The sequence below is a fragment of the Macaca thibetana genome, chromosome 9 (genome assembly GCF_024542745.1).
Source record: "Macaca thibetana thibetana isolate TM-01 chromosome 9, ASM2454274v1, whole genome shotgun sequence".
Lineage (NCBI taxonomy): Eukaryota > Metazoa > Chordata > Mammalia > Primates > Cercopithecidae > Macaca > Macaca thibetana.
The window spans coordinates 15200329-15214462 of record NC_065586.1 but is presented as its reverse complement, the minus strand read 5'-3'; the positions used below and the strand labels follow the sequence as shown (position 1 = coordinate 15214462).

At 46.5% G+C, this 14134-nt stretch overlaps 1 protein-coding gene across 2 annotated transcripts in view; it reads left to right on the top strand.

The window, feature by feature from the left end:
- FAM171A1 (family with sequence similarity 171 member A1) overlaps positions 1-14134 on the top strand; it is a 148770-nt gene that overhangs the window by 100939 nt on the left and 33697 nt on the right. For both annotated transcript variants that reach the window (XM_050803294.1, XM_050803293.1), the window contains exons 4-5: positions 5301-5459; positions 11374-11550. In XM_050803294.1, the coding sequence (XP_050659251.1) occupies positions 5301-5459; positions 11374-11550 (336 nt within the window). The remainder of the gene's footprint in view (positions 1-5300; positions 5460-11373; positions 11551-14134) is intronic.

Sequence of the window (14134 nt, the reverse complement as noted above, 5' to 3'; positions counted from 1 at the left end):
GTAGAGCTTAGGGTAGGATTAACAAAGGCTGCATAGAAGAGGTAGTTTTTGACATGCATTTTGGATGAGCTATAGGATGAGGGGAAGAAGTTTCAGAAATGAAGATGCATGAATGTGTATACACAGAGAGGCCAGGTGTGGTAGTTCACACCTGTAATCCCAGCACTTTGGAAGGCTGTGGCAGGCAGATGACTTGAGCCTAGGAGTTTGAGACCCAGACTGGGCAACATGACAAAACCTCATCTCTACAAAAAAATATAAAAATTAGCCAGGTGTGGTGGCATGTGCCTGTAGTCCCAGCTACCCAGTAGGCTGAGGTAGGAAGATCACTTGAGCCCAGGAGGTCAAGTCTGCAGTGAACTGTGATGGCATCATTGTACTCCAGTCTGGGTGACAGAGCAAGACCTTGTCTCAAAAAAAAAAAAAAAGGAAAGAAAGAATCAGACTTAGTCATGCAGTCCTGTTTGGCCAGAGAATGAGAACTGGTTGACAGTCAGTAGAGCATCTATTTTGAGGTAGGTATGGTGTGCTAGGAAGGGATACAGAGTTAGAATTAAAATAATTCCTTTCTACCTCTTATAAGCAGAATGACTTTGGGCAAGTCATTTACTTCTTTGAGCTGTAGTTCATTATCCGTAAAGACAGCAGAGGGTTCCTTCTTCACAGGGGTGTTGTAAATATTAAATAACATATTTTTATTTATGCACTTTGTAAATTCTAAAGCACTGATCTATGTCCCTCACTTAGAGAAGAGGTGTAGTTGTAGTTTGGGTCTATATTGGTCTACTCGTGTTTGTTGTTGTTTTTGTCATCATTGTTAATTTGGTAAGTGGGAGAGATCCGTTGGTGGTTTCTGGGCAGGGAAAGGACATGATTAGAGTAGTATCTTTGAACAGTCACAGTGTCAGTAGATGAAAAGGGAGTTAGGCTGAAGCAGATGGCCTGGATAGGAGGCTTTCGCAATAGCTGAGGTGAGAGGCAGTATAAGGTAACATATGCTGTTGAATGCAAAAAGAGAGAGAAATACGATGCAGGAAATGTTGGTAAGGGAAGACTGATCAGTCTTGGCACTTGAGTGAATGTGCAGGATGATAGATAGTGAGAATGATGTTGGTGACCTAGACTCAAAACTGGGTGATGGGGAGACTGGAATATTATTAGGTGAGAAAGAAGGTAGATGATAATTTTAGAGTGTCAGATGGGCATCTGGGTAGAAGTGTCTAGAAGGCAGAGGAAAATCCAGGCATGGAGCTTAGAAAAGAATTCAAGGCTAGAGGGGGTGGTACCAGCCAAGGCAGTAGCAGTGAAAGGGAACCCACAGGGAGTGAGCAAAGCACAGAAATGGCAGAGGCGATGGGTGGTAGCCCTCTGGGAGCTGTTTCATCCAGAGGTAGGACGAGAAAGGAAGGACTTGTAAAGGAAACAGCAGGCAGACACTGGAGAGAACCAGAGTACAGCACCATGAATCCCAAGGAAGAAGGGGATTGTGGGCAGGAGTGGCAAACAGTGTCAGCCATTGTGAAGAGGTCGACGAGGATGGAGGTTGAGCTGTGGTCATGGGGTTTGCAGATCATACAGTCGATGTCTCCAAGGGCAGCATGCATTGTGGGTAGAAGCCACATCACTGGAGCTTGATGGAAGGACAGAAGGCATTCGCTTATGGGGATAACAGAGTTAAAGTGATGTTTGCTTGTTATTGTTCTAGACTGGAGTATTTTTGTTGGTTGAGGAGGAAAAGACTATAGAGAAAGAGATTGCTGACAAAGGCAAAAACAGTTGGTTGAGCCAAGTCTTGCAATGAATAAGCAAAAGTTAAATTAGAGGCTCGGATTGACCTTGGAGGTGGTTAGGGGCAGAAGAGAAGAGGGAAGAACAGCTTTTGAAATCCAGAGAGTTGGAAGGCTGAGGCGGGCAGATCACCTGAGGTCAGGAGTTCGAGACCAGCCTGGTCAACATGTTGAAACCCCGTCTCTACTAAAAATACAAAAATTAGCCAGATGTGGGGGTGGGCACCTGTAATCCTAGCTACTCAGGAGGCTGAGGCAGGAGAATTGTTTGAATCCAGGAGGCAGAGGTTGCAGTGAGTCGAGATTGTGCCACTGCACTCCAGCCTGGGCAACAGAGTGAGACTCCATCTCAAAAAAAAGAAAAGAAAAAAGAAAGAAATGCAGCGGGAGGAAGCAGGGACCCCTGTATTTTTGGGAAACCAGAGTTGAGTATTTTGGGGATGGGGATGGAGCCCTACAGGCTTATCCACTGCCTGCCCTGCCACCCCCACCCAATCATATTCCTTTCTGAAGTACAGAACTATTTAGCAGCTTTAGTACATGAAGGCAGGCTTAAGCATGTAACCGCTCCCCCAACCCCGTGCATACCCTCTTTCGATTTTATTTGTGCCGTGGCTTAGCATAGCTTGCACTCTTAAATTCCTCATGTGCTACTTCCGTCATTTTCGTCACCATAGGTGTCGCCTGTGCTTTGTGGTGGGATGTTTGGCCCCTCGTGGATGGCACCCATGTCGTGCCAGTCCCGGGCTGCAGCGGCCGTATCCTTTCCGTGAGGATCTGCCCCAGCATAGCCTGCTACCTACCCCAGCCCCCAGCCCCAGCAGATAGACCCTGGATGTCTGGCCAGGGACCAAATTCTCCTGCACAAGTGGGGAGAGAGGCGGAGCAGAGGCAGGGAAGGGAGAGAGATGTGTTTCCCACCCAAATGCATGTAACACTTGATTTGCTCGAGAAGGCACGAAAAGGAGAGGATCGGGGTGAGACACCAGGGCCCTGAGAGCTGGGGAGAGCAGCCTGGGTTTCTGGTTCTCTGGGTCCCGGGCCAGTCCACGTAAGTCCTGGCTAGGATATGTATCCTGGGCCCATTCCCAGGCTCCCCTTGTCTTTCAGCAACCCTCAGTCCAGTCGGAGGAGGTTTCTGTGCCCCATTACTGTCACACAGGTCTCTGCCAGCCCATCTCACAGGGGCTCCTCCTAAAGCCTGGAGGGGTGCACTTCTCCTTCCCTGTTCTGGGGGCACCAGCCCAGCTTCTGCCTCTGCCAGGACCCTCTCTTTGCTCCGTTGCATATAGACTCACCGTTCTTCTTCTCTTCCTATGAGCAGTGTGCTTTACTTTTCCACCGTGGGAGACCCAGGCCTCTACATAGGGGCTTGTTCACTGAATGCTATCAGCAGCATTGTTTGGCCTGAAAACCAGTAGAGAACGTATATTTCCTGATCACTGAAAAAAATACTGAAGCAATGAATGTTGTTATAACATCCGGAATGAGGAGTTGAGAAAGAATGCTGGCTTTGACCTTCCATCCCGGAGGGCAGCGTGGAAAGGGAGAAGAAAAGCAAGCTGTGTGCCGTGTGTGGGCAAGGGGGAGAATGGACCAGAAACAGACTGCCCCTGGCAGGACACACAGCACTTGTGGGGTACCTAAAGAGTTTGAACTCTCCGCAGACCAAGGAGGTGGCAGGAGTAAGACATGAGTATTCTGTAACATCGAGGGAAAGTAAGACCAAACTAAGAAGAATAGAATAATGTTAAAATACCCAGATCCCCAGAGGCTGGTGTGTCGCTGTGGGTTTGTTTTAGGGATAAAGAAAGGGAATTGATGGTCTGGAGCTGGACCAGTGTCTATGTCTGTTTAGTTTCAGCAGAGATGACAGGAGTTAGATAGGACGCCCATGATTTTGGGCACCTGCTCGCTGGGCTCTACACCTGGGCCTGGATTTCACAGAGTGGAGAACCAGCCCCTGGCGAAGTCTAGCTGGTAGTTTTTAGAAGGAAGAGGGAGCATTGTGACTCCCTGCCAGTTAGGCAGTATGTAGCCAAGAGAGGCTGCCCCAGACGTAAATCTGTGGAATTCCTTTGGGCCTCAGTGGCCTCACCTTTAAGAGAGGCTTGGACTAGTGGATTCTTGGAGCTCTAAAACTCCCTTATTCTAGAACACGTCTAGATAGGCTTATTTACTCCTTCCAAGTTCTTTGATCCAGAGTTAAAAGGAACCCTGGAGTGGGGATAAAGCCCACCAGCTCTGGGCAGGGCTGTTGAAGCAGGATAGCAGGGGGCCAGGAGAAGGAACCCCCAGCGGAGCACAGGTGGAATGTGGTCTGCCTCAAGCCTGGGGTTGGATCTACAGCATTTCTCTTAACAATGCTTTGGCAGGTTTGCACAAAATTACCTAGCACCTTTACGTCTTGCAAATATTACTGCAGCATTAGGTTAAAAAAAGTTCAGGTTTTATGATCAAAACAACATCCGGGCTGGGCACGGTGGCTCACGCCTGTAATCCCAGCACTTTGGGAAGCTGAGGTGGGTGGATCACATGAGGTCAGGAGTTCGAGACCAGCCTGGCCAACATGGTGAAACCCCGCCTCTACTAAAAATCTAAAAATTAGCTGGGTGTGGTGGTGGGCGCCTGTATCCCAGCTACTTGGGAGGCTGAGGCAGGGGAATCGCTTGAACGGGAGGCAGAGGTTGCAGTGAGTTGAAGTCACCACTGCACTCCAGCCTGGGCAACAAGAGCAAAACTCCGTCTCAAAAAGAAAATTTGGAGCGAAGTTAAGCTGCAGATGATGGCACAACACAACTGTCTAGGGTCTGTCGGCCCAACCCATCCTCCTACACAAAGGAGTTGAGTTTGGTGAAGAAGCATCATTTTGCATCATTTCAAAAGTCTCGTCATAAATTCTGTGACATAATCCATCACAAGTAGGAAGCACGCCTCCAGAATAGACTGGATGATGACGAATGGCAGCTCCCACAGAAAGAGAAGGTTAATTGCCGCTGGGGTATTGTGTGCAATTCTTTTCAAGGTTGCACAGTGAATTCCCTTGCCCTCCTTCAGTTTGGTTCATGACGTTAAACCAGATTTTTCCAGGGAGATTAAAGATGGGTTTGCAGCAGTATCAAAGAGTATCTCTTACATTGTTTGTGTAAAGAGATTAATTGTCATCTACTTGTTTTATTTACATGGACTTTCCCAAAATGCTACCCAGATCCACAGGCAAATGCCGGGCAGTGACAAGACTGCTTGCACATAGAACTTGGAAAAAGCTTTTTGTTAAAAACCTAAATAACATCCTGTGTCAAAACAAATGTGACAATGGGCTATTATTTCTCTCCCCATAATAGCATGTTGTCACATCTCTGCGTCCTGCATGAATGGGGGAAGGGAGGCCTTGTGAGAGGGAGCAGGGTGGGGGAGGCGTGCTGAAACCTTGGAGAGGCACTTCCTGGTTTTGCATTTTCTAAAAACAGAAACTGCTCCTGGGGGAGGTAACTCAGAGGTTAATCTCTGCAGGTGCCCGGCCACAGCCTCGCGTTCATTTCCAGAGAAGGGCTCTGAGGTTGCCGGAGAACACCAGCTACAGTGACCTGACCGCGTTTCTCACGGCCGCCAGCTCCCCCTCGGAGGTGGACAGTTTTCCTTATTTGCGAGGATTAGACGGAAATGGAACAGGTAATTGGAGTCTTTTCTCTTTTCAGTGGGAGTTTCTGTGTTTCCGTCTTTACATGTGGATTTTAGGTATGATTGGAAGTTGCAGCACTACGTGGGAGAAAGGCACTGAAGTTGCGGAAGGGGAATTCTTGGTACAAGTTCAAGTGCATTGCAACTGTGTTCCATCGGTACAAGCCCTGCAGAATTACATGTTAGCGCGTTGGTCTCCTCGAGCTTTTCTGCTGTTACCAATTGCCTTAAGCACCTTCTCCAAGCTCTCCTTTGGTGGACTAAGTATATTCAATTCAGAGAAATTCTTGTCATTGAAATTGCAATTTTTTTTTTAAGTGTAAAATCAGAGTTAAGGGTTTTGGCCCAGCTGCCCTCTGCCTCATGCCACAAGCCCCCATTTGAGAAGGTAGCCTGTGGGTGGGTGGGGCTGGTAGAGACACACCACCCCACCCACCCATGCTACAGCCAGGAGGGGAAGAGGTGGCGCTTGGTCCAACTCAGAGACAGGCCTACCTTGGCTCCATGCCCCACCAGCATGGGGGCCACTTAGGATGGGAGCCTCCTCCCTCTGCCATCTATGCCCACCCAGCTCTTTCCCACGTCGCTTCTTTCTCTGCACTTGCTCTCTCTGCCCTCAACTGGGCATAGAGTGGCCAGGCTTTGAATTTGCTTTGGAATCCACCCTCCCCTGGCAGGTCTCTAAGTCAGCTGGATCAGTATCACTCTTCTGGTATGCCACAGCTAAAAGATCAGAGAAACTAAAAGCCGTCCACCAGAAAATAGGTGATAATTCTTTATCGGAGAAAGACGCTTGACAGGTACCTTCCACCTCTGATTATGTCCAACTGCACCATTCTCTGGACCCCTTCGCACTGGAGTGGTCCCCAGTCCTCCTGGTGGAAGAGGTGTCAGGATTCTGGAGTCCTGAATTATTTTCTTGTCTACCCTGCTTTCCTTTCCACCACACTTTCGACTAATCACTGCATTAAAATTTTAAATCAAAGGCCGTTCTGAGTTCCATTCTGCTAGGTGAGTAACTTACTGCATTTCCCAGGGATACTTGGATTGAATTTCACTTAATTTTCCAGTACTTTACATAAACTGATTATTCTGAAAAAGCTTTTAAACCTGAAATATTTGATCCATTTTGTAGCATGTTAATAAGTTTCTGGTTAGACATAAAGGCAACCTGGTGATTTGTTACTCATTTTTCTTCCCTCTGTTTTCCAGAATGTTTCTCCTTTAATTTTTGTGTGCTGATGAGGATGTGATTAACATGTCAGCAAATATGTCGGTACTTTGTCATCAGAAAGATGGCATAGCTGTCATGTTAAGTAAACATTATTAGGAAAAAAATGTTGACTATTACTTGAAATGTGCCAGTCTGGGAGAAAAGTCTTGTTTTGGGGAGCATGAAGAAGTGGTTTAAGGCTAGGTGCGGTGGCTCATGCCTGTAATCCCAGCACTTTGGGAGGCCGAGGTGGATGGATCATTTGAGGTCAGGAGTTTGAGACCAGCCTGGCCAACATGATGAAATGCTGCGTCTGCTAAAAATACAAAAATTAGCTGGGCGTGGTGGCAGGTGCCTGTAGTCCCAGCTACTCGGGAAGCTGAGGCAGGAGAATCACTTGAACCTGGGAGGTGGAGGTTGCAGTGAGCTGAGATCGTGCCACTGCCCTCCAGCCTGGGCAACAGATCTAGACTCTGTCTCAAAAACAAACAAACAAACAAAAAACAACAAAGGTTTAAAATATCATAACCAGCTACCAGCCTCCTGGACAAAATGGTGCAGGATCCACAAAACGCTGACTTGGAGGGACAGCCTCCGTGCTTGGGACTCATTAATTTTTTTCTGTGTCCCACTTCCAGTAGCTCTTGAATAAATTAGGCAGTCTGAGAAAAGGGGGAAAAAGAACACAAAGACAGAACTATCGATTTTAGAGGAGTTTGTTTTATTTTAAAATCATTCCGTGATTTCAGAGGGAAGAGAGAGGGCTTTGCAAGGTGACATGAAACTTCTCTTCCATGGAAAGAATGAATGACTTGACCTAGAAATGGCTAGGATTTCTCAGAGACCTAGCAGCGAAGGCATCCACCCATAGTGAATTCACAGGCACCCTCGGGGACTTGGAACCTGGGCTCCCTTGAGCACAGGCACCTCAGTAACTCACCAGCTCTGTGCCGGCCCCCAGGGTCAGTTTGCCCACAGCTTGTCTTTTGCCCACAGTCATTTACCTCCTGTTTTACTAAAGGCGTCTAAGAGCTCACAGCCTAAAGAGAGCGTGCCTGGACCAGATGTGTCTTTGGGAGATGACACAAGTTCATCTCCTGAAGATCCAGGAAATGACTAGAGTCATAACCAGAGTTCAGTGATGGTGGATAGAAACAGGCTGCGGAAGAGACTGGAAAAGGCTCCGAAGGGCTGTTTTCTGGGGGTACCATGAAGGCTGTGGTGTTTAGTTTAGAGGGTGGATCGAGAGTTGTAAGTAGAGAAGCATCTTCTCTTTCTAGCTCCTGGGGACCCCCTCCTCTCACCAGAGAGCATTGCACTCTTCCCCCGGCTGCTGAGAAAGCACAGAATGTTCTGTGGTGTTCCCAAGGGGTTTTACAAAAATTGCTTTCACTAATAACTCCAGGAAGACAGAGAGGAGTCAATAAAATGACAAGTGCAGACTTTTCCTGCAATTCCACAAAGTTGGTAGAATACAGAGCCTAACAGAACCTTAAATGTCAGCGGAACAGAACCTGTCACGTGGCAAGTGACCAGGTGGATGACCCAAGGTGATACAGCTCCTCTCCTCGCTTGGGCCAGTGGTATTCCGCCCCGCAACACGATTCCGCTGCATTTGCCTGCCACCTGCTTGTCTTTATGCAGACTTAAAGGGAGCCAGGCAACATCCAGGTGGAACAGGAAGGAAAGCCACTTTCTATATAGAACTCAGTATTCTGTGTAAAATTGGAGTTTCGTAACAAAGAGACGGAAAATAGTTCAGCCCTTCAAAATGTGAATTGTTGCAGAATCAGCCGGGCGCGATGGCTCACGCCTGTAATCCCAGCATTTTGGGAGGCCGAGGTGGGTGGATCACTTGAGGTCAGGAGTTCAAGACCAGCCTGACCAACCTCATCTCTACTAAAAATACAAAAAAAGAAAAAAAAATTAGCCAGGCATGGTGGCGTGTGCCTATAGTCCCAGCTACTCAGGAGGCTGAAGCAGAAAAATTGCTTGAACTGAAAAGGCGGAGGCTGCAATGAGCCAAGATTGCACCACTGCACTCCACCCTGGGTGACAGAGCGAGACTCTGTCTCAAAAAAAAAAAAAAAAAAGTTGCAGAATAAACAACATGGGTACATAGAGGGAGAGTCATTCAGAAGGCACAGAGAAGCAGGCATTTAATGGAGCCCTGAGGAAGGAAAGAGGCCTCAAGAAAGCAGATCTAATTCCCCACAATGTCTTAAGACAGCTAGAGGACAATAAAGGGACATGAAATTCCATGAACCTAATGCACATTGCTGTCCATTAATTTGCTCGTTTCTGCAGTGCTCTATTACTTCTGAATGTTTCAGGCTGAGTATACTTACTTCCATAGATGCAGGAAGGCATCTAGTCTACCCTCCTTAGTTCTGAAGGTAAGAAAAACAGACCCCAGAGGAACGAAGTCACTTTTGGAGGTGACATAGGCAGTGAGTGGCAGATCTGGTACTGGGACTCCTTCTTCCTGGACTGGGAATGTGCAGGAAGGGAGAGTTGAAAGGTGATGAGGGAGGAGAAGGGTGACACCATTTCTAGGGCTTTTCTCCTCTACCTACCTGCTACCTGCCTACTGGGACATGCTGCCTAGAGTTTGATGAAAGAAAACAGCACTCCCTGATGGAAAACATTTTCTCTCAGGTGTTTATACTGTCTAGTAAGCTATTTAATGTCTCTGTAGTTTCTCTTTTTGTGTGTGTGGTTTGGTTTTGTTTTGAGACAGGGTCTCACTCTGTCACCCAGGCTGGATTGCAGTGGTGTGATCATAGCTCACTGCAGCCTTCACTTCCCAGGCTCAAGTGATCCTCGCACTTCAGCCTCCTCAGTAGCTGGAACTGTAGGCATGCACCACCATGCCCAGCTAATTTTTTGTATTTTTTTGTAGAAACGGGGTTTCACTATGTTGCCCAAGCTGTTCTTGAACTCCTGGGCTCAAGCAACCCGCCTCGGCCTGCCAAAGTGCCAGGATTACAGGCATGCGCCACCGCGCCTGGCCAGCATTTCTGTAGTTGTAAGTTCCATCTTCTCGAGAGGGTCTAACAGAACCTAGAGCGGTAAATTGTAGACCTGGCCTTGCTTCTGTATCAACTTTGAGCCGCTGGCACATTTATGTTTCAAGACACAAAATCTTTGGACCACAAACATGGTAAATTCTGAGTTTTGTTGGTTGTTTTTTTACCGTAAAATGACATAACCAGACTAAAAGATTTCAAAACTTGGATCTCAGATTCCAACTTGGATCTTTCCATGAAATCTCCATTCCCACACCTTTGCCTTCATTAAAAAACAGAGATGGGTATGAATGATAAAAGGTAGAGTGGCATTAGCTGTGTAGAAATTGCTGTATGAAGGATTTAGCTGTAATTTGTTGCTGAGACTCTTAAATTCACTAGGTTTGCTTTAAATGTTTAAATGTAGACCAGATTGGAGGTTTACATTAGCTCAGGTTGGTAGATAGGTAAGTATATAAGTAACTGAATAAAAAATAAAAATTATCCTATAGATTGTATTCTAATGCAGCTTAAGTTTTTTATCACTGTGTTTTTGTTATTCTGCTCAAAGAAAGATGTAAAATTATGACAGAACGTATTTTGTGGGATATTGTATTTCACTAGAGGAAAATGTAAAATGGATTGCTTGAGTGCATAAATATATCGGTCTCATAAGCATTCTCTCATTTATCTGTAGGCAGTCATTAATGCTTTGGCCTGGACCAAAGACCTTTAATGGAGAGTAATTGGTGTATTGAGGTCCTTTTAAACAGACCAAAATAACAATGGCAACTAAAATAACTCATAAATATTTCAAGTCCAGTCCTCAGTACCATACTTTTTAGCAGAAGTTAGTATTTTTGAAGCAATCTTTGAAGAAATTTGCTATATTAATAAAAAGCAGCCTCTACTCTAAAACATTTGGTTTTATTGAGGTTATCTGCCAAGTAATTAACATGTGCCTGGGGCTCACTTTGTGTAAAAGTTACTTCCGGCGATTTCCACTTACACCTTTGTCTCACGTTATAGAAAAAACCTTATCTTTTGAGATCATTTTTGAAAGCAAAACACAGTAATGAAAAATAGCAAACCTGGCCAGGCACAGTGGGTCAAGTCTGTAATCCCAGCACAGGCCTGTGATTGCCAAGGTGGGCGGATCACCTGAGGTCAGGAGTTCAAGACCAGCCTGGTCAATATGGCAAAACCCCATCTTTACTAAAAATACAAAAATTATCCGTCAGGGTGGCAAACACCTGTAATCCCAGCTACTTGGGAGGCTGAGGCAGGAGGATCGCTTGAACAGGAGGTGGAGGTTACAGTGAGTTGAGATTGTGCCATTACACTCCAGCCTGGGCAAAAGAACGAGACTTCATCTCAAAAAACAAAACAAAAAAAACAAACCTGAGCCTAGATTCCAGCTCAGCCCCTACTGAGTGTATGCCCTTAGGCCACCTACCATTACTACTCTGTCTGAGCCTGTTTCTTTATGTGTAAAGTGATGATTTTACCTGCCTAACTGGGTTGTGGTGAGGATTATGTATGTAAAGTGCTTAATGCGGTCCCTGGCACATAGGTGGTACTGTACTCGGTAAATGGTAGCTGCGACTTATTTTTTTTGCAAAGGTTTCCACAGCCCACGTGGGTACTTTGCATGCAAATGATGGAAAATGCCTCTTCCTTCTAGGAAACAGCACCAGGCATGACCTGACCCCAGTCACAGCCGTCAGTGTCCACTTGCTGAGCAGTAATGGAACGCCGGTGCTGGTGGATGGTCCCATCTATGTCACTGTGCCCCTGGCCACGCAGAGCAGCCTGAGGCACAATGCCTATGTTGCGGCGTGGCGGTTTGACCAGAAGCTGGGTAAGCAAGAGTTCTGTGCCGACGATCGGCTACCAGATGGCTTCGTTACTGTTTGGTTTTCCTTCTAAGAAGCTCATGGAAGTCTCCTTTCCTTGAAGTCAGTGAATGCCGCTGCTCACATTGCATTGTGTGGTTTCTCGTGGGGACGGCACCCTTCCCGTGCCGTTCAGGCCCTCTCTCGGGAACTCATTTTTTGTTTGTTTTCTTATTTGTTTTTGTTTTGCACATTTAACCTAATTTACTCGTAAAGAATCTGTAAACGTTATTAGAGCTAAAACTGGCTCTCCTAATCTTCATCCTTTTATTCATCAGAAGGTCATATGGTTGCTCTTGGTCATGTGTGGTATTTTTTTTTTTCCTGGTTTCTGAAAAAGGACAAACATTTGCCAAAACTGTACAAAACAAAGAAAATAAAAAGTACCCATAAGTCTTACCACCTAGAGAAAACCACTAATATACCTTGAATTCTGTCCTTCTAGGGCTTTCACAGTGCACGTAGGTATTAGTTATCAACTGCTGTGTCACACACCACCCTAAAAGTTAGCCACTTAAAACAACAGTGAGCTCCAGTACCTCAGAGTTTCTGGGGGTCAGGAATCCAGGTACTGCTGAGCTGGGTGGTAGGGCTAAGAGTCTCTTACAAAGCGGCTATCAAGCTGTGACTCAAGGCTGTGGTCATCTCCAGCAAGGTTCAGCTAGGACTAGTGAGTGTGACTCACACGGCTGAAGGCAGGCCTCACTTCCTTGCCGGCTGTTGACCAGAGGCCTTATCTCCTTACCACGCGAGCCCCTCCGTAGAGCTGCTTACTACACAGCAGTTTGCTTTCCCCTGAGCAAATGATCCAAGAGTAAATAAAAATGATATAGTAGGCCGGGTGTGGTGGCTCACACCTGCAATCCCAGCACTTTGGGAGACTGAGGCGGGTCGATCACTTGAGGCCAGGAGTCTAAGACCAGCCTGGCCAACATGGCAAAACCCCATCTCTACTAAAAATACAAAATGCTGCGGAGCCAGGTGTGGCAGCGGGTACCTGTAATCCCAGCTTCTCAGGAGGCTGAGGCAGAAGAATCAATTGAACCCAGGAGGTGGAGGCTGCAGTGAGCCAAGATCGCACCACTTCACTCCAGCCTGGGTTACAGAGCAAGATTCTGTCTCAAAAATACATACATACATACATACATACATACATACATACATACATACATACAGATATAGTAATTTAAAAGGCCAAGTGCCCAGAATGAGGCCGTAGTCTTTCGTAACCTAATCTCAAAAGCAGCATACCATCATTTCTTTCCGTAGGCTGTTGGTCACACCGACGCACACTGGTATAGACCAGTACTGAGAGTAGACTATACAGGCGGGTGAATACCAGGAGGTAGGGGTCACTTGGTGCTGGCTGTCTGAGAGGTTGCCTTCTACAAAGCATATTTAGCAGAAATGAGATCATGTGCTGGGTACTGTTTGGGTGCAGTGGCTCCCACCTGAAATTCTAACACTTTGGGAGGCTGAGGCAGGAAGATTGCCTGACCCCAGGAATTCAAAGTCACAGTGAGTTGTGATGCTATGATCAGGCCGCTGCACCTCCTCGGCAACAGAGCAAGACAACTCACTCACTCACTCACTCACTCACTCACTCAGTAATACATATATGAAAATACAATTGTATAGCATGAACATCTTTCCATAGCATCATTATTCTGCCATATCAATTTTCATAAGTCCATAGTATTCCATCCTGTGGATATATCATACTTCACTTTGGTTCATCAATCCCCTGCAATTACAAAAAATGTTATTGGCCAGGCGTGGTGGCTCACGCCTGTAATCCCAGCACTTCGGGAGGGAGACGCGGGTGGATCATGAGGTCAGGAGTTCGAGACCAGCCTGGCCAAGATGATGAAACCCCATCTCTACTAAAAATACAAAAATTAGCTGGGCGTGGTGGCTCACGCCTGTAGTCTCAGCTACTTGGGAGGCTGAGGCAGGAAAATCGCTTGAACCCAGGAGGCGGAGGTTGCGGTGAGCCGAGATCATGCCATTGCACTCCAGCCTGGGCAACAAGACCAAAACTCCATCTAAAAGAAAAAAAGAAAAAAAAGTTGTTATTCTAACCAGTGTTGTAGAAAATATCTTTGTAGCTAAATCTTCATGCACAGCTTTGATTATTTCCTTAGGATGACTTTTTAGAAGAATTGCTGAGTTACAAAATGTACAAAATTCTAAAACTTAAAACGTATTTCCAGATTTCCCTCCAGACAGTTGTATTGGTTTCCACTCATGATACCAGCCCAGGAGCATGTGCTTGGGCTGAGGGTCTTGGCAGCATGGGGGCTGTTATCCCCCTTTGCTTCCTAGTGCCCTGAAAGTCAAGCTTGAAAATACCAATTTTCTGCCGGGCATGGTGGCTCACACCTGTAATCCCAGCACTTTGGGAGGCGAGGCAGGCAGATCACTTGAGGTCAGGAGTTTGAGACCAGCCTGGCCAACATGGTGAGACCCCATCTCTAGTAAAAATACAAAAAAATTAGCCAGGTGTGGTGGTGCGTGCCCATAATCCCAGCTACTTTGGAGGCTGAGGTA